This window comes from Mustelus asterias, chromosome 16 (genome assembly GCF_964213995.1).
Source record: "Mustelus asterias chromosome 16, sMusAst1.hap1.1, whole genome shotgun sequence".
NCBI lineage: Eukaryota > Metazoa > Chordata > Chondrichthyes > Carcharhiniformes > Triakidae > Mustelus > Mustelus asterias.
The window spans coordinates 62,788,763-62,809,748 of record NC_135816.1 but is presented as its reverse complement, the minus strand read 5'-3'; the positions used below and the strand labels follow the sequence as shown (position 1 = coordinate 62,809,748).

General features: G+C 41.8%; 1 protein-coding gene across 1 annotated transcript in view; it reads left to right on the top strand.

The window, feature by feature from the left end:
• The window catches only part of LOC144505211 (uncharacterized), a 94,380-nt gene that overhangs the window by 48,015 nt on the left and 25,379 nt on the right, over positions 1-20,986 (top strand). Inside the window, exons 6-7 of the mRNA XM_078231195.1 lie at positions 5,803-5,918; positions 14,551-14,719. Of these exons, the coding sequence (XP_078087321.1) occupies positions 5,803-5,918; positions 14,551-14,719 (285 nt within the window). The remainder of the gene's footprint in view (positions 1-5,802; positions 5,919-14,550; positions 14,720-20,986) is intronic.

Genomic DNA, 20,986 nt, shown 5'->3' with positions numbered 1-20,986 from the left:
TCCGTTGTTGCAGCATCTGCATGGTTTCCCCAATGTACCATGCCTCGGGACAGCAGAAACTGATAGCCAAGTTCCGCACACACGAGGATGGCCTCAACCGGGATATTGGGTTCATGTCACACTATTTCTAACCCCCACAGTTGCGTGGACCTGCAGAGTTTCACTGGCTGTCTTGTCTGGAGACAATACACATCTTTTTAGCCTGTCTTGATGCTCTCTCCACTCACGTTGTTTTGTTTCTTAAAGACTTGATTAGTTGTAAGTATTCGCATTCCAACCATTATTCATGTAAATTGAGTTTGTGTCTTTATATGCTCTGTTTGTGAACAGAATTCCCACTCACCTGAAGAAGGGGCTTGGAGCTCCGAAAGCTTGTGTGGCTTTTGCTACCAAATAAACCTGTTGGACTTTAACCTGGTGTTGTTAATCTTCTTACTGTGTTTACCCCAGTCCAACGCCGGCATCTCCACATCATGACTACCAAAAAGACAGCCAGACCTTTGGAGAATGAGACCTTACAGTCAGGTAGCGGTGTACAGCAAGAAGATGAAGAAAAGGATACCTCGGAGAGAGTTCCCTCTTGCCTTTGGAACAGGATTATTCTATTTAGCAATTGAGACTGAAACACAAGGTGGTTTTTACCTCTCTAGTCCAGACATGCTGCAATTGAGTGTTTTTCCAGCAGACATTATGTAATTCAGCATGATCAAAAATTCAGACTTGTATCTTCAAAGAATCATAGAATCCCTACAGTGCTGAAGGAGGCCATTTGGCCCATTGAGCCTGCACCGACAACAATCCCATCCATGCCCTATCCCTGTAACCCCACGTATTTACCCTACTAATCCCCCTGACTTTAGGGGACAACTTAACATGGCCAATCAACCTAACCCACACAGCTTTGGACTATGGGAGGAAATCGGAGCACCCGGAGGAAACCCACGCAGACACAGGGAAAACGTGCAAACTACACACAGTCACCCAAGGCCTGAATTGAACCCGGTCCCTGGCGCTGTGAGGCAGCAGTGCCAACCACTGTGCTACCATGCCACCCTTGTTGGTCTATGTGGCTTCCTGCACCCTAGCTTGTCATAATCCACTTGACCATCAGGACGGATTTGTGTAAACCGATGAAGTATTCTGACTGTCTGCTCTTTCTTCTGTATCCTCTGAATCCAATTTCTCCTCCAATTCGATTTTCATGTTTGCTGACGCCACCACTGTAGTGGGTCAGATCTCAAACAATGACAAGACAGAGTACAGGAAAGAGATAGAGAATCTGATGAACTGGTGCGGCAACAAAATCTCTCCCTCAATGTCAATAAAACAAAAGAGAAGGTCATTGACTTCAGGAAGTGTAAAGGCGAACATGCCCCTGTCTACATCAATGGGGACAAAGTAGAAAGGGTTGAGAGCTTCAAGTTTTTAGGTGTCAAGATCACCAACAACCTGTCCTGGTCCCCCCATGCTGACACTATAGTTAAGAAAGCCCACCAACGCCTCTACTTTCTCAGAAGACTAAGGAAATTTGGCATGTCAGCTACGACTCTCACCAACCTTTACAGATGCACCACAGAAAGCATTCTTTCTGGTTGTATCACAGCTTGGCATGGCTCCTACTCTGCCCAAGACCACAAGGAACTACAAAGGGTCGTGAATGTAGTCCAATCCATCATGCAAACCAGCCTCCCATCCATTGACTCTGTCTACACTTCCCGCTGCCTCGGCAAAGCAGCCAGCATAATTAAGGACCCCACACACACCCCGAAAATTCTTTCTTTCACCTTCTTCCGTCGCGAAAAAGATACAGAAGTCTGAGGTCACGTACCAACTGACGCAAGAACAGCTTCTTCCCTGCTGCTGTCAGACTTTTGGATGGACTTGCCTTACATTAAGTTGATCTTTCTCTACACCCTCACTATGACTGTAACACTCCATTCTGCACTCTCTCGTTTCCTTCTCTATGAACGGTATGTTTTGTCTGTATAGCATGCAAGAAACAATACTTTTCACTGTATACTAATACATGTGACAATAATAAATCAAATCAAATCAAAATCAAATCCTGCTTACTTCAGAGTTACTACTCTAATTGTTTCTCGTGTACCTTGTAGATTCTACATGGTTTTCCATCACATGACCAATTGTTGATTGGCTAGATGTTGATAAGGGTACAAGTGTTGAATTAAGACATTGTATTTAATAATTGGGAAGTGGTCTTAGTAAAATTTGTGATATATTTCAGCTGGTCTGGGCATGAATTGTGGGGGAAGGTGACTGTATGGAATGCATGCTTTGCAGCTTGAGCAAACCTGGGTGAGTTGGAGAGCAGAATTAGCCAAATTGGTTTGGATTTTCAATTTCTTTCCACTTGCACGATGCAACAGATCTCAGATAACAGGACAGCATACAATGAGTGAAGATAAAAAGGTTTGGAATTTGTTCTCATTTGCTGAGCTGAAATTTCTGTCTATAGATTTGCTCTGAAATGCGGTTAAGCGTCCAGTCCACTCATGCTGAGTAGCCTTAAAGCTTATCTTCAGGAGGAACAACCTATAGGTGTTGACACATACAGTACCCAGGGACCTCTTTTTGAAAGTGACTTTTCAGCTTCCAAATGAAGATCATTATTGAAGATTATTTCCTCTAATGCATTGCATTAGAAATAAAGTGGCATGAGGTTAACCAGTATATAGAGGTCTGATCTAACGACAAATTAACAGAAATCTGTGCTTGGGATCCCGCTTGGTTTTGGGAGGTTCTGTTTGGGGGCTCAGACTCTAAATGACGAATACCTATTGTTTTGGAGATGAGAAGGACCCGAATGAAGATCATCGTGTTAGTTCAAATTCCTGCTTCATGCAGATTGCGAGACAGGCTACAAATCACGCACTGCAATTGTGCAATGTAGCTTTCAATAGAGGGGAATGGACTTTGAGCAACTTTCTTTCGAAGATCATGACAAGTGTCCCACTGGAATGTCATGAATTTATTTTTATAGAAATTATAATTTTCTTGAATAATTGCTAAATACCTTGGATGCCGGAAATCTGAAGTAAATATAAAGTGCTGATTTGAAGCTGCAGGCCTGACAACATCTGTGGAATCATAGAATCCCTACAGCGCAGAAGGAGGCCCATTCGGCCCATCGAGTCTGCACCAACTCTCTGAAAGAACATCTTTCCCAGGTCCCCCCCCCCCCTAACATACACATCTTTGGACACTAAGGAGCAACTTAGCGTGGCTAATCCACCTAACCTGCATGTCTTTGGACAGTGGGAGGAAACTGAAGCACTCGGAGGAAACCCATGTAGCCACGGGGTGAACGTGCAAACTTCACATGGACAGTCACCTGACGGGTGGAATCAAACCCGGGTCCCGGTTGCTGTGAGGCAGTAGTACTAACCACTGTACCACCATGCTGCCCACAGAGAGAAACAAAAATAATGGCCAGAATTCTCCCATCCCGCCTGCCACTGGAATTTTAGTGGGCAGGTTGCGGAGAATGTGAAACGCCATTGACGGTCGGACAGCTTTTAGACCAGCGCGGCTGGAGAATTCCGCCCAACGTGTCGAGTCCAACATGACTTCTTTAGAATGATTATTTTCCTGAAAGTATTGTGGGGGATTTATTCACAAATATGTTTAAAATTAGTGACTGGGTGGTTGGGACCCAAAGAATGGACAGACTTCCTGAATGTTTAGAGCAGCACCCTGCAATCTCCTGTTGAAAGTGACTCTCACCCTAAACTCCTTTTGATATAATAATGGTTTATTCAGATAAAAAATAAACTGATATGAATTGGCGCGGAGGATGGTTATCTAACCTGGTTACAGCATGATGCTATCAGTGCCAGGACTGCAAGCTGGATACCTTGTAAAAGCCAAAATATTATCTAAAATAGGTAAATGGAGATTGTTCAATTGAACATTTCTGAAAGCACCTTTTCTTTTCTGAAGGTCACATAATGGGAAAGATGACACCACACAGTTCTGCACAATGTAAAGCTGCTGGGTGGGTTAATGCAAATTTGAATAGTTGCACATACTTGGACAAGATGCAATAAAAAGCCAATTGTTCTCATTGGTTAGGTATTCAGGAAACTACTGATTCAGTGTGCGCTGTAAATGACTTGTTTAACCTGTCGCTGCTTCAGTGGTGATTTCAATTGGCTGTTTTAATATGTGCATGTAACTTGGGAGGATATTAGTGAGTGCATCTAAGGGCAGGGCTAATTTGTTTTGAGATAATCAAGAGCAGATCAAGGAACACGGAACTATCAGGAGCCGCTTTTATTTAACCTCACTGGCACAACATTGCTTTGGTGTAGCAGCAGCCTCTACTCTGAACAATACTCCAGGGGACTAAATGGAATTTGTACTATTGATCTGCCACAGAGTGAACTCTGGAAGATCAGTGCCGGCTGATAAAACGTAAAATTGTAAGTATCATAGTAGTCAGTTATACATGAAGGAATATGAAATACCTTGAAATCCCTAATGTGAAGGGAACAACATAAAACTCTTGCAGCAAATATACAGAGAAGGAAGCATGTAAAAAAAATTACAAGAAGAAATAGTTAAAATACTATATTTCCAAATAAGCAGAAAGGGGTTTTGTAAAATTATAATTACAAATCAAACAGGAAAGGGTGTAAATACTTTTATGCTTCTATCTGTATTTTGGTAATTTTTAAACAATATTATTGTGAATAGACAGGAAACGATCTAAGACTAATTACAAATCCCAGTACACAGGAAGGAATATATAAACTTTTATAATTACAGTAATGTGGAAGCCAAATGACTCAAAAATTTTCTTTTATAATGGCATTGGAATGATAAGTGGTTGGACAGTTACATGGAATTGAAATAGTATCCGTGATGGTATTTGGAAATACTTGGACAGAACTGTTTGTTTTATTTTCTTGTGGTATGATGCAGATTTATCGCGATCATTGTGCATTTTATTTACTTTTATCGTTCTCCATCTTTAGGCACATTTAAATGAAGTTAAACAGGTTGAGTGAGAGTTTTCAATTGTCCTGTTGGATTTGCCATTCGAGTTGAATTACTTTTGCCGCAACAAGCAGACCCTTGGCTTGCCTTGTGTAACAAAGCCGGTTGGGGTTGGGTCATGGACAGAGTGCATGTGGCGACAGACTGATTATTGATGGGAGTGTAGATAAGGGTCAATCATTGCATGTATTCGTTTTTACATTTCAGTGTTGTAGCTACAGTAAGTAATCTCAACCCGAATTTAAAAGTAGCAACAAAAGAAGGCTGTGGTTTCCAGTCCCTTTGACATAACTTTCATGGTGTTTATATTTGTGGGTGGGAGGCAAGGTGGTCTATATTCGAACTCCCGGGGAGTGAATGCTTATAACTTTAATGTCAGCATGTGGACTGGTTCTTGGTTGATAGTATGCAAGGGGTTAATGTGCAAGAAGATTGTTGAGTTTGTTGACACTGTTTACATTATTTGCTGCTTATGATTCTATACGCCAGAAATGCCATGTAAATCGCCTGAGGGTGGTTGCTTATACTGTATTTTGAAGCGCATGGAATTCATTTATTGAAATTACCCTTCATACCAGAAGAAAACCACAGAAGGGAGAGAAAAGCAACACCAAGGGAATGGTATGCAAATTTCAGCAGTTATTGAATATACTTGGCTGGAGCCAAGCACAACTCCATATTTGGAAAAAAAAAAAATGTGTGCTTTGCCTTGAGCAATGATCTAAAGAATCTAAAGCAGCTACTTGCCACTGATGCTTTTCCTTGTTTTGTTCTTCCTTGCAGCAACTCACCTCAAAGGACGGTCTCGAAAGAAGAAAAAATTGACAAGCAGAAAGAGCAACGAGAGCCCATCGCGGGAGAACCGGCGGCCCAGCCAGTCGGATGTCAAGGAAGAAAAGGTGTGTGGTCGTTTGCCGCGGTGAGGATTGGTTTTGGAGAATTTTTCCCTCTGGCAGGGCTCGCTCAGTAATATTGTGTCTCATTTGCTCGATAAGATTTTGACACCGCAAGCTGGCAGTCTCTGGTGGTAGAAGCTTCACTATTTGTTTGTGGTGAAACTGTTCACTCAACACCTGCTCATCCTTAACTGAACAGTTTTTCTTTGGCGCTGCCTGATTTCATGACCATTATTTTTGACATTCTGCCATATTTTAAATGGCTACAAAATGGGGATGGCTTGGTATCTTGATGAGGACAGAATCCAGTCAACTAAATGAAGAAATACTTAATTTATACAGTGCCTTTTACAACTTATGTTACAAAGTATTTTACACCAGTTAAAGTATAGTCACTGTTGGAATATAGGAAATACAGCAGTCAATTTACACACAGCAAAACCGACCCGCAATATGGTAATAGTTCAGTAATCTGTTTTATTAATGTTGAAGGAGAGATAATTATTGACCACAACACCAGGAAGAATTCGACTACTACTCTTCTAAACATGTCATGGGACCTTTTGCAGCTATCAGAGAGGACATAGGTTTAATATCTCCATTGAAAGATTCCATCTCTGACATCTTCAACTAAGGTCCCAGGATACATCAATAAGTAGAGAGCTTTGTTTACTACTCCTGAGTACCAGATGTTCTGTATGAGTTCTTCTGCAGCACAACAGGATGAAACCCAACCTCGCCACTTCGCTTCTATTTGCCTTCCTTGTTTAATCAGGTCACTTCTTCGTCAGAAAATCCAGTGATAAACTCCTTTCCCAGAACCAGTTTAGAATTTTGGGTTATGGGGTTATCTCAAAAATGCAAGCTTCCTGCAAAATGCCAGGTTCATTTCATAGTCCAGAGATAACGGCATTCTATTATTGTATACTTGCCAAACTTGAGTTATTGGATTATCAAGTCTGTTGCAGTGTTAATTTGGTTCTGATCTTTCAGCAGGTTTGTCATCTTGGAATTACCTTGACCCTTAGGGATCTAACTTTTATTCCCTTTGACCTCTTCCACACAGGCCCGAGGAGATTAGTTGATGGTTGGTCATTTGCTATATGACCAACCATCCAAGGGCGGCACGGTAGCACAGTAGGGCGGCACGGTAGCACAGTGGTTAGCACTGCTGCTTCACAGCTCCAGGGTCCCGGGTTCGATTCCCGGCTCAGATCACTGTCTGTGTGGAGTTTGCACATTCTCCTCGTGTCTGCGTGGGTTTCCTCCGGGTGCTCCGGTTTCCTCCCACAGTCCAAAGATGTGCGGGTTAGGTTGATTGGCCAGGTTAAAAATTGCCCCTTAGAGTTCTGAGATGCGTAGATTAGCGGGATTAGCGGGTAAAATATGTGGGGGTAGGGCCTGGGTGGGATTGTGGTCGGTGCAGACTCGATGGGCCAAATGGCCTCCTTCTGCACTGTAGGGTTTCTATGATTTCTATGATTTCTATACTGTTAAGTAATGCTGATACCTGCTAAAATACATTTCTCTTTTAACGTGGAATGTGTTAGTGATCAGCCTGTGGCTCATTCTGGATATCTTCTGAAAGGGTGGTTTTGCTATTTGCTATACTGAATGAATGCTTGTGTATAAATAGGCTGTTTTTGGAATCTGAGTCTTAGTTTCAGCAACACAGTGTCTTGGTTTTTGTGGTGGGCCAGGTTTTGTCTGTCAATTTAATGGTTAAGCGCTCCTTTTTGTAGGAGAAACCGGTTTAACTGGTGTTGGCCTTGTCTATGGTGACACACTTGTATCTAGGTCAGGATATCATAAGTTTAAACCCACTCCAGGATTTATGCAAATAATTTAGAATGGTCATTCCAGTGCAATAGTGTGTGAGTATTGCATTGTCAGAGGTGCCATCATTTGGATGATTCATTAATCTGATGCACTGTCTGCGTACCCAGTGGATTTAAAGGATCTCATGGCATTATTTGAAGGACAGGCGAGTTCTCCTGATGTATTAACCTAGATTTATAGCTCACCAACACAATGATTGCCTATAAAACAATGGTGACTTTGTTTAAAATGAAAGTGTACCAGCGCTGTGCGGTTCTTGAGGCGTTCTGAGCATGCAACAGGTATAAAATAGATGAAGATTCTTTCTTGCTCCATAATTCCTGGAATGCTTCAGCAGCAACTTGCATTCAGATCTTAAAGTAGCAGAGTGTCTTAAGGAGGCTCAAAGTTAGTATTAAATCTGAGTAGGAATAGGAGGTGACTAAATATAGTGGCCAAACATGCTGTCAAAGAGATAGGTATTAGAGGGAAATAACAAATTAGAATTTTAAGAAGGGAATCCTAGAGTTTAGAAGCAAGGTGGCTGAAAACATTATCATCAATGACAGGGGAGGGAGGCTATTATTAGATCAGCTTTGGAAGAGCAGCGAATAGGCAGCTACAGAGGCCAGGGGTGGTTGAATGGTTTAGCAATGTGGAGTGAAGCCGGCAAGTTGTATTGGAAAACTTGAATTTGGGTGTGACAAAGGCATGAGAGAATTTCAGCAGCAGTGAGATGGGGTAAAAACAGATGAATGATATTTCAGAGGTGCAGAGAAGAGCGGGCAGAGGAAACCTCTTTGGTCTGGTCTGAGGGGGTGGGGAGGTGACATGATTAAGGTGCTTAAAATTATTGGGGTATGGACAGGGTGAATAGGAAGCATCTATTCCCCTTGTTTCAGGGATCAATCATGAGGGGGCATAGTTTTAGGGTAAGGGGCAGGAGATTCAGAAGGGACTTGAGAAAAAATGTTTTCACTCAGAGGCTGGTGGGAATCTGGAATGTACCGCCTGGGAAGGTGGTGGAGGCCAGAAATCTTACAACCTTTAAAAAGTATTTGGATGAGCACTTGAAAGGTCATAACATTCAAGGATATGGGGCAAATATTGGAAAATGGGATTAGTGAGTCTTTAGTGGTAGTTATTGTTGGTGCAACTCAATGGGCCGAAGCACCTTTTCTGCAATGTATAACGCTATGACTCTATGGTCTATCTTGAGCCTGGCCATTGGCCCAAGTATTGGGGGTCAGTTGGCCTGATTGCATATCCATGGCCAGGAGAGGGAACATGCTGTGTCCGCCGGTACACCTAGGGCTTTCCATTATTAGTGGGGCAGGGGTGTCAGTGCTGGAATGCATCAGCACCCCAGGAGCATCATTTTATTTGAATTCTTCAGTTAACTATAAAGTTTTAGTAGGTTAACAGTGTCCTTTCAAACGGGCATTTAATTGTTAATGGGTGCTTTAAGCAAGTATTTTGGAGATGCAAGTTAATAGTCTTGAAGAGGAGGTTGCAGTGTTTGAAGTTCTTGTCTCTGGCTGAGCAGGACAATGATAAATGAATGCAGTACTTACTATATTTTACATAAGGAGATATACTGAGTGCCTGACATTTTCATGTCATATCTACTTGAAGTGTGAAAAATACGCAGGTGTACATTTCTAGACTTTGTCTTTCCGAGTTTAAATTGTGTCCAGAGAGAGCATTTAGGGCTTGTTGGCAGGAAGGTGAAGTCCATAGCTGCTGGTCATGAATTGAGGTTGTCAAAAAGAGGCATGCTATACAGTATTAAAGCTTGGTGACAATGCTGCCACTTCTATCTTCCACCACTGTGTATAACTTGGAAAATGGGGGAATCTTCACACGCTCACTGTCTGACAACATTGTAGCCTAGAACTTGGTGTGGTATCTTAATAACAAATGTAGGTTAATAGAGTAAAAGCCAAAATCATGGATGCTAAAAATCTGAAATAAAAACAAAATGCTGGGAATACATAGCATTTGTGGAGAGGGAAACAGAGCTAAACGTGTCAGTCAAATATAACTTCCTCTGAACTGGAAGGGTTTCTGTAGATTATTAGAGGTTACCTAGTCCTATCTAGGATAAATTCATCCTCTGTTGAATTAGGTTTGCTCTTATTTACCTGTGACTCCCAGATATTCTGCAGCAAGCAACTTGCCACCTGAATCCCCAAAAACAAGCCAAAAACCAAGTGTGTGATGGGATATTCTCCACTCATTGGAATTATGGTTCTCGAGGCAACACTCAAGGAGTTTGACACTCCCTCGACCACCAGTGCGCTATAGCTACAGTGTTGTACCATCTACAAGATGCATTGCAGCAGTTAGCTCGCCAACTCTTCTTTGACAGCCCCTTCCAAACCTGTGACTTCTAGCACCTAGGCACATGGAAATACCACCATCTGCACTTCTCATTCCAAGTCCCACATCATCCTGACTTGAAATATGTCACCATTTCTTTATTGTCGCTGGCATAAAATCCAGGAACTCCCCACCTAACAGCACTGTGGCTGGGCCCACATGGATTGCAGTGATTAAGAAAGACAGTTCACTTCCACTCCCTTGAGGACAATTGGAGATGTGCAACAAATGCTGGTCTTGCTTGGAATATCCACATCCTATCCACAAATTTTAAACAAAAAGGAAGTGGAAATAAGCTAGTTGGAAACTTGAAGCAAGTTAAGGAAGAGAGTGAACCAGAGATTTAAGAAAGTGAGGTAGAGCGACATGGTGGCTGTCAAACATTTCTCTGCGTTACCGAGGTGAGTACTCTCGCAACCTCTGCAGTTAATGTGAATGTTGGAGCAAGACTGGACTTGACAATGACGGCTCCTGCAGTCACAAAGGCTGGAATTTTCCAGCCCTTCACGTCGGCAGGATCTTCTAGTCTCGCTGATGTGAACAGAGATTTCAATGGTCCGCCGGGCCTGCCACAGGGAAATACGCAGCCGAGCAGGGGGCTGGAAAATTGTTAAATGTTGCATTGTGCAAGCCGCTAACAAGATATTGAATCTTGTAGGAATAATAGTAGGAGAAATATAAAATTGAATTCTACAATTTACATTTCCTGTTTTTCCACATTGCTTGGGTAAATGTTCTTCTTTTGGCTTTGTAGGAAAATAATTGAGTTACTGTCTATAAAACAGGTCTGTCTTTGTTCCAAGACTTTGTTGGACAGGTTTGCAAACCTGATTTTTATAAGTACGTAAATCAGATTTGGTTTGGCTTGTATTTATTTATTTCTCTCTTGTGTCGTGGAGAATCTCAGCAACCCCTTTACCCTATCAGCTAAGGTCAGGGCATCTTCCCACTCCACTCTTGGTGAACTTTACATTGCAGACGGTGCCACTTCTGTAGGTTTGCTGCGCCAATGACCTTTTATCCATCTTGAGTAATGGAAGATTGAGGTGGGAAGGACAATGTTAACAATGACCCTTCCTGCAATCTTTAAATCAGTCAAATGCACCACCGTGTGCCCAGTTATTCAAAATTGAGATCCAGATTTCCATTTTGAGCTGAACAGCAGAAAATAATGGTATCCTTAATATTGGCTCTAGTTCAAATCAAACCACAAGGCTGAGCTCCTGCTCCTGACTTGCAAGCAAAAACTGGAGCGGGAGAATCCGTCAAAAGAAAATTGTGCAATGTTAGTCTGAGGAATCGGATGATTTCCTACAGGGCTGCTTAGAGTCAGTGGACTGGTCAGTATTTAAAAACTCTGCCACCAGCCTGAACGAGTACACCACTACAGTAACTGACTTCATCAGTAAATGTGTAGAAGACTGTGTGCCAAAGAAGCAAATCTGCTTGTTTCCCAACCGGAAACCATGGATGAACAGGGATATCCACTGTTTTCTGAAGTCTAGGTCTAAGGCATTCAAGTCAGGCGGCCCTGATCTATACAAGAAAGTAAGAAGTTTAACAACACCAGGTTAAAGTCCAACAGGTTTATTTGGTAGCAAAAGCCACACAAGCTTTCGGAGCTCCAAGCCCCTTCTTCAGGTGAGTGGGAATTCTGTTCACAAACAGAGCTTATAAAGACACAGACTCAATTTACATGAATAATGGTTGGAATGCAAATACTTACAACTAATCAAGTCTTTAAGAGACGAAACAATGTGAGTGGAGAGAGCATCAAGACAGGCTAAAAAGATGTGTATTGTCTCCAGACAAGACAGCCTTGTCTGGAGACAATACACATCTTTTTAGCCTGTCTTGATGCTCTCTCCACTCACATTGTTTCGTCTCTTAAAGACTTGATTAGTTGTAAGTATTTGCATTCCAACCATTATTCATGTAAATTGAGTCTGTGTCTTTATAAGCTCTGTTTGTGAACAGAATTCCCACTCACCTGAAGAAGGGGCTAAGAGCTCCGAAAGCTTGTGTGGCTTTTGCTACCAAATAAACCTGTTGGACTTTAACCTGGTGTTGTTAAACTTCTTACTGTGTTTACCCCAGTCCAACGCCGGCATCTCCACATCATGACTATACAAGAAAGCCAGATATGATCTAAGAGGTTCCATCAAAGATGCCAAAAGACAGTACCGGACCAAGCTACAGCCCCAGGCTAGCCTCACGGACCCCTGCCGACTATGGCAAGGTCTGCAAGACAAAGCAGGCTACAAGATGAAGGCATGTAAATTCGCTGGCACCAACACACCTCTCCCTGAAGAGTTCAATGCATTCTATGCCCGTTTTGAGCAAAAGGTTAGCGAGAGCACGCCCTCCACCCCTGAAGCCTCGGATGAACTTGTATCCGAGGTCACCATCACAGATGTCAGAGCAGCCTTCTCGAAAGTCAACTCACGGAAAGCGACTGGCCCGGATGGGGTACCCGGACGAGCACTCAGATCCTGTACGGACCAGCTGACAGGGATATTCGCACATATCTTCAACCTCTCTTTGCAATACTCTGAGGTCCCTATCTGCTTCAAAAAGAGGACCATTATCTCAGTACCAAAGAAAGCCAAACAGCGTACCTTAATGACTATTGTCCGGTGGCTCTGACATCCATCATTATGAAATGTTTCGAAAGGTTAGTCATAGCACAAATCAATTCCAGCCTCCCAGACTGCCTGGATCCACTACAGTTTGCCTACTGCCTCAACAGGTCCACAGCAGACGCCATCTCTCTGGCCTTGCACTCAACCTGGGAACACCTAGCTAACAAGGACACCTATGTCGGACTCCTGTTTATTGACTACAGCTCAGCCTTCAACACCATTATTTCTATGAAACTCATCTCCAAACTCTGTGGCCTGGGGTTCGGCTCCTCCCTCTGCAAGTGGATCCTGAACTTCCTAACTCACAGACCACAATCAGTAAGGATAGGCAACAACACCTCCTCCACGATCATCCTCAACACCGGTGCCCCACAAGGCTGTGTTCTCAGCCTCCTACAATACTCCTTATACACCTATGACTGTGTGGCAAATTCCCCTCCAACTCAATTTTCAAGTTTGCTGATGACACCACCGTAGTGAGTCGGATCTCAAACAATGACGAGACAGAGTACAGGAATGAGATAGAGAGTCTGGTGAACTGGTGCGGCAACAATAATCTCTCCCTCAATGTCGACAAAACAAAGGAGATAGTCATCAATTTCAGGAAGGGTAGTGGACAATATGTCCCTGTCTACATCAATGGGGACAAAGTAGAAACGGTTGAGAGCTTCAAGATTTTGTGTGTCCAGATCACCAACAACCTGTCCTGGTATCCCCATGCCAATGCTATAGTTAAGAAAGCCCACCAACGCCTCTACTTTCTTAGAAGACTAAGGAAATTTGTTATGTCCGCTACGACTCTCAACAACCTTTACAGATGCACCATAGAAAACATTCTTTCTGGTTGTATCACAGCTTGGTATAGCCCCTGCTCTGTCCAAGACCACAAGAAACTACAATGGGTCATGAATGAAGCTCAATCCATCACGCAAACCAGCCTCCCATCCATCGACTCCGTCTACACTTCCCGCTGCCTCGGCAAAGCAGCCAGCATAATTAAGGATCCTTCTTCCGTTGGGAAAAAGATACAAAAGTTTGAAGTCACGTACCAACCAACTCAAGAACAGGTTCTTCCCTGTTGCCATCAGACTTTTGAATGGACTTACCTTGCACCAAGTTGATCTTCCTTAGCTATGACTGTAACACTACATTCTGCACTCTCTCCTTTCCTTCTCTATGAACAGCATACCTTGCAATAAACAATACTTTTCACTGTATACTAATACATGTAACAATAATAAATCAAATCAAAAGTTCATGTGTTGACCTGCAATTGACTGACTGACTGAACAGTGGCTCGATAAGTAGTTAAGATCTTGTTTTGTACATCCCTTCAGTTCCTGCCTGTCAATCCTGTTGGCAGACTGACTTTTATAAATATTGTGATCAGTTCCAGTTGCACAATAAGTGTTACAATATGTAATTTGTCATACATTGTCAAACCCTGACTGAGTCTATGCAGAATTGGTGTTTCTTCTTCATTGTTCTCTCAACAGAGGCCAGCTAGATAAACTAAATGCAGTTAACGAATGGCAGTAGAAAGACTATAGAGCTTTAGTGAGAGGTTTGGGTTATAGGTTTGCATGGACCTCTTCACTTGCCAGATTGTAGATTGTCTACCCCGATTTACACCATTGTTCCTTAGTGGATTGCCTTGTTGTTAGCAAGTCTCTCTGTCAGATGGTGATATACTCCGGACTCTCAGCCCTCATTTGTTACCATGACATTCTTGTTGCAAGATGGTTCTGTCTTTTTAATTCTTGAATTTCAATGCAAGATATTTTTCCTTCCAGAACAAAGTTGAATCAGAAAGTATGGCAGCTGGAAGTGCACAAGCGAATGAACTAGCCAATTCCAATGACCTTCTTTCTGCAGAGCAACACTTCCTAAAGGCTTTGCATAACTTCATGTGTGATCGCAACACTCCCATCGCCAGAATACCTCACCTGGGCTTCAAGAAAAGTAAGAAAGGCTTTGCATTCAGGCTAATGTAGTTTGGTAGATGTATTAAGAAATGGGTTGACTGGGGTCCAACTTAATTAATGACAAATATTTTGTGTTTGATGTAGCATTCCACTATTTGATTTTATCTGTCACACTGACATCCTGCTCTTACACAGCCTGATGTCACCCTTGACCCAAAGGATGACCAGCTACTCTGGTCCTTAGCACAAAAATATGCTTTGTAGGAAAATAAATGGTTTCATGCCTGTAAAACAGGTCATTAGTGTGGCTTGGCACTAATCCGCCCATTGAATTTTATTGCTTTCTGTCCAGGGAAATGTTTGGCCTCCTAAAGAGTAAAATGAATTCGACATGATGCACATCATGGAACAAATATGGTTAATTTGCAGCGTGTTTTAACGTGTGGGTGTTCTGCTTCTCTCACTTCATCCAAGAGTGAAGTAATTTTCCAGGTGATCACTGCAATGATTATGTTGGCATTCGCTCAGCTGTAAGCTGCGGTAATGTTTAAAATTAATAGTACGAGTGAATGCCAGTGTTCAGAGCAGAGCAAAACATGATTCTGTAAGCCTGGCTGGTTACCATAACAACTGCTCATGTAGTCAGTACATGTTGCATTCACTGATACTTCGCTGATTCTAAACAGTGCTGGTAAAGGAAATAGATCAGTGTGTTACAGTAATCGGGTAGACACATTTCACACCTCAGTAGGCTGAGAGAGACAGAGACTGGCGCTTTAAAACATGCTACATTTAAAGTGTAGGTGAATGAAAAGACTGAGAGGGAATATTGCATACAATGGTGCGAAGCACAGGATGTTGCATCATGATAAAAGAATTGCACTACTTGTGGCTGATTTGCAACATTATAAGGTGCAGGCATTCAGCCAGAAATGATTGAAAAATGATTATGTTGTTTAAAAAAACTGCATGCATTAGTTTCTTTTCATGCAGTGAGTACACTAGCCATTATGTACTGGAGCTGGATACCATGAGCTTTCTCCAAACTGAGAGATTGTCCACTTCTACTGATTTTTGGGATTTATTCACAATTTGGGTATTAAAAGGCAACCACTTCATCTCCCAGTTCCTTTATTCAGAGAAACATCATGTGATCCTAATCGATGCCTGGTCAAACTACAAATAGGGTGCACTAGACAGCGGTGGGTTGTATAATAAAAGGAGGAAGTGGACCATTGCTGTCAGCAAAAACTAAGGAAATGTCAGGTTGCCTGCCTGTTGTAGTGAGTTTTTCTAATTAGATTTTGGTGTATGAAGCCAGCACCTATAAGATCTGCATGATATTGGATTGGATATATATGCTCTCTCACCCTTCCAGCTTGGATTCAAACTTTGGTTAGAGTTGCTTGCTGAGGTTTTAGAAGTGGCAATGGATGTTCTTATTTTATGGGGGTAAGATGCCCTTTTGGAGAATCAGTGTAGACTTGATGGGCTGAACAGCCTCCTTTTGCACTGTAGGAATTCTGTGGTTATATAATATGCCAATCATAAACTTGTGCTCCAGTCTCCCTAGAAAAAGATTAATTAACACATTAATGAGACACCACCAGATAGAAATTGTTTTAACATACTTTATTTGAACATATCACTAATCAGCTAGAACACAATTTTGGTCTATATTTGTAAAAATGAAAATAAACTGTAACATATTAGTTAGCTAATTAATATTTCTTACCAACTTGAGTAAAATCTAATCTTGCCAATGCACAGAGAATATGTGTTCTGCTGTCCACTCTATGGGCAGGAAATGAAGGCTTGATCTCTCATCCCTCCAGGGCTGGGGGCTGCCAATTAAACTGACTACTGCACCTTAAATGGAAGTGATTGGCAACCAAAAGTTGCTGTTTTCATAATGAACAGGGCAGTTCCAATACATTGAACCTAATTAATTCACTCTAAAGAGTCCCATTCTTCAATCACAGTTACAAGTAAGGCTTACATTAACACTGCAATTGAAATTCCCCTAGTCGCCACAGTCTGGCGTCTGTTCGGGTCAATGCACGTCTTTCAGAATGTGGGAGGAAACCGGAGCACCCGGAGGAAACCCACGCAGACACGGGAGAAGGTGCAAACTCCACACAGACAGTGACCCAAGCCAGGAATCAAACCCGGATCCCTGGCGCTATGAAGCAGCAGTCCTAACCACTGTGCTACCGTGCCGCCCCATCTCTTGTGCTCCTCGATGCAGGGGTTTTGTTTAAACCTTTCTGTGCAGAGTAACAATTAGTGAGCTAGCCTAGCTGATTCTTTTCTACCTTACCTATCGGCACTGAGACAAAGTGGGTGATTTTCACTTTGGATGCATCCAGAAAACTGATTGGCTGTCCACTAAATTCAGTAAAAAGGAAAATCAGAGAAGGTGTATAATGAACAGGAATTCTGCTACTACCAAATTTCTGCCTGCACTTAAAGTAAAAATTATTCAAAATGCAACTCCCCTATTACCATGGCTGAGACCAACTATGTCACACACAGGCAAGGCATTGAATATAGCATCTTCCTTATCTGCATGGATAATATATAGATTTTTGCATTTAAGTCTAACAAGTGTGATAGGCATTGCAAAGGGGGCAGTGAACACACTACGGGAGCCTGTAAGAACTAAACTTGTAGGTATTTCTGGAGTTAGGACACTATTTGTTTCCTGTGTCTTGAATACTGTAAGATTCTTCAGTCATTTGCCTAGCCTATTACCTTTGACCTAATGCATGTTTGTTTAGATTAATAGTTAACCCTATTGTAACCTTTGGACCACTGAAATGGTTCGGTGTCTCAAAAAGCACCAGTGATAGTTATATCATCTAAACAACATGAACTAACTCCAGAGATCTGGTTCATCATAACAAATTTCTGCCATATAATATTTTAATGAGTTATTCAACAGTTTCACTAATCCAAGCTAGGGGTTAGTGCCATGAGATTTATATTAACTTGAACTCACAATAAAACGGCACTGTGTAGTTCTTTTAATCATTGGGAAATAAATGGTTTTCTAATCTCCTTAGTACCTAGTTCATTAGCCTCTGAAATGTGGCTGAGACCCATGGAAAACAAAGGGCATCACTGTAAAGTGATAAAGACTGACTGATGTAGGGAAAAACATCTCTGCTGCCTAACCCGCACACAAAATCAAATGATCTGAAGTACTTGTAAACCATGCTTTCTCCTTGACAGACAAAATTCAAAAGCAGAATCTGAAAGGGCCTTCTGTCAGTCCATTGGAATAGGATGTCTTATTTGTTCCACTGTTCACCATTTCCTCCAATATGAGGGAGCTGAATCTTTGTGAAATTCCTTTCAGTGGTCATTTTTTCCCCTGAAAATGGCATTAAACTGGTCAATGTCATTAAATGTATCAAAATTTCTGTATTTGCCCAACTTTAATTTTTGTATTGTTGAAAAAAGAGGCATGTTGTTGAAGTTTTATCTTGCACTCGTCAGGTCAGTTCACAGGAATACCAATAGTAAAGGGAACAACAGTTTATTCTACATAAGAAGGGAGTGTTGATTGGTTGGTAATTGAAGTCTGAGTGCTAGAGTGTTGATGTGGAGATGCCGGCGTTGGACTGGGGTAAACACAGTAAGAAGTTTAACAACATCAGGTTAAAGTCCAACAGGTTTATTATGTAGCAAAAGCCACAAGCTTTCGGAGCCTTAAGCTCCTTCTTCAGGTGAGTGGGAATTCTGTTCACAAACAGGGCATATAAAGACACAAACTCAATTTACAGAATAATGTTTATTATTCTGTATGAAGGTATTGTGATGATGTGGTGACCATAGATTTCAAAAGGTATTTGATGAAGTGTGACACAAGAGATGTCAGCAAAGTTGAAGCCGATGGAATAAAAGGGGCAATGGCACCATGGATATGAACTTAGCTGAGTGACAGAAAATGTAGAAGAATAATGGATGGCTGTTTTTCTGACTGGAGGGAGGTGTCCAGTGAGGTTCCCCAAAGGACCACTGCTTTTCTTGATACATAAAAGTGACATAGACTTGGCGGGCGGACTTTACAGGCACAGTTTCAAAATTTGCAGATTTGCAAACTTAATGTTTTATGAACCGTGAGCAGGATACTATTAGACTTCTCAGGACATAGACTGAGGACAGATCAAATTTAATTTAATGCAGAGAAATTTTATATTTTAGTAGGAAAAAGGCATATCAATATATTCTAAAGAGTATAGATCTAATGGGGGTGCAGGAATATAAACACCTAGGAGTATATGTGCACAAATTGTTGAAGCAGGACAGGTTAAGAAAGTGGTTAATAAAGCACATATGGATCCTGAGCTTTAGAAATAGAGACAAACACTGGTTTGGCCTCAGTTGGAGTATTGTGTCCAATTTAGGATGGGTATGAAAGCATTATAGAGGGTGTAGAAAAGATTTATGATAATGGTTCCGTGAATGAGGGACTTTAGTCAAGTGGATGTTCAATCATGAACAGTCCAGACAAGAGAGAGAAAATGTTTGGCAAACAAAGTAAAAAACAACAAAAGAAAATCTTTCTACGCCTCAGTTGGATAGGATCTGGAAAACACTGTCTGAAAGTGTGGTGGAGAAAGATTTAATAATGCTCTTTGATAGGGAAATGGAGAAGCACCCGAAGAGGAACAAAATTGCTGGGGGAGTGGGATGAGCAGAACTGCTCTTGCAGAGAGCCAGCAGGGACCAGATGGGCTCAATTGCATCTTTCTGTTCTGTACCCTTTCTGTGGTTCAAGTTCCACTTCATTATTTACCGTACTCAGATAAGTGACCAAACTGAATTGAATTCTCTGGGGTAACCTGCAGAGGTTAAATTGCAGGACTATCTCTGTGAAAACTCTGGTTACTACTGCAACAATAAGTAACTATGCCTGACCCTCTACTAATCCAAACATAAATAAGAGGGAGGTTTAACATCTCCACATACACAAGATAGTTGGACTTCTTGATTGTACCCCATGTACTTAGTTAATAAATGTTGGACTTGTTGTTACTGCTCCCTGAATGTTTGTACTTCTTCCTCTCCCTTCCAGTGTCAATGCAGCAGTGATCAAATCCACAGTCCTGGGTAAATAATTGTGGCGGGCAATAGTTGAAGTAACATGGTGCATTCTGGAATTGTATTAATTCTAAAGCAAAATATGGAACATGGTACCAGATGTATTTGATGTTTTGGTATATCCTACCAATGTGCTCTGTTGGTAATTAGCTCAACTGTTGCTATATTATTTATTTCAAGGTGTTTCCTTGGTTAGTCAGTGAATCTAAAGCTGCAGCAGCTTCAGGGTTTTTCTCCAGATTTGCAGTAATGGCCTTATCCTGAGAAGTTGTTTGGTCTGTTCTCCCATATGTTCCAAATTATTTCCCTCCATTTGCAATTACTTTTGGTACATTTTTTTTGTTTTATATGGAGTGTTGTGGACCTAACTTCACCTTGATAAACTTCTGAGGGTAAACCACTTCATCTATTTTACACTTTAACTTGCAGTCGTCCTTGGCTTATTCAGTACCCACCATTCTAAAATAATACGTTAATTCTGATAATAAGCAAGGGGTCCAGCTAGGTTATCTTGTTCTATAGGTAGCCATTGAGTTGTTCAAATAGTCAAGGATAGTTCTGATGTCCTCATTACTCTGCAGTTCCTCAGTTGTCTTTTAAGCTAATCTTGAATTATTTTGTGTGCTCTGTGGGAGCAGTTGAACTGCTCCAGTTGTCTTCATCCATTTCTTCTTCTCACTATACCCCGTCTATGCCATAACTTATTCCAGCACTTGTGTGAAAGATCTTTCCCCAGGATGTGCCAGGATTTCATTGATTCACCTTTACTTGTTGTTTCAAGGATAATTACAGCATGTACTTCAGCATCATTCATTTTCATCAGCATACAGACATGGGCTAGGAGTATAATTTGAGCTTGCATCAACATCTGTCACAGTGTCTAAAAGGCACATCACATCCCATTTCTGATGTTAGGATGTGATAACCTCACCTGGCAGCAAGCAGCCTTGGATACAGGCTGACATTGCCATAGAAAAGTGGATGGAAATTGTCTATATTGAAAGGTGTTTCTTTCGGAGGAAGAGAAAATGTTAAGATGTCCTAAGATTAAGACAAGGGCCCATAACTTCCGAGGTTCCGGAAATCATAACTGGGGGATACCTCAAAGATGCGCAGGGGACCCACCTCTGGAAGTCCCCAGGGTGAGGATTTCCTGGCAGTTGCTCTGGCAACTAACATTGGGCAATTGCCCTGC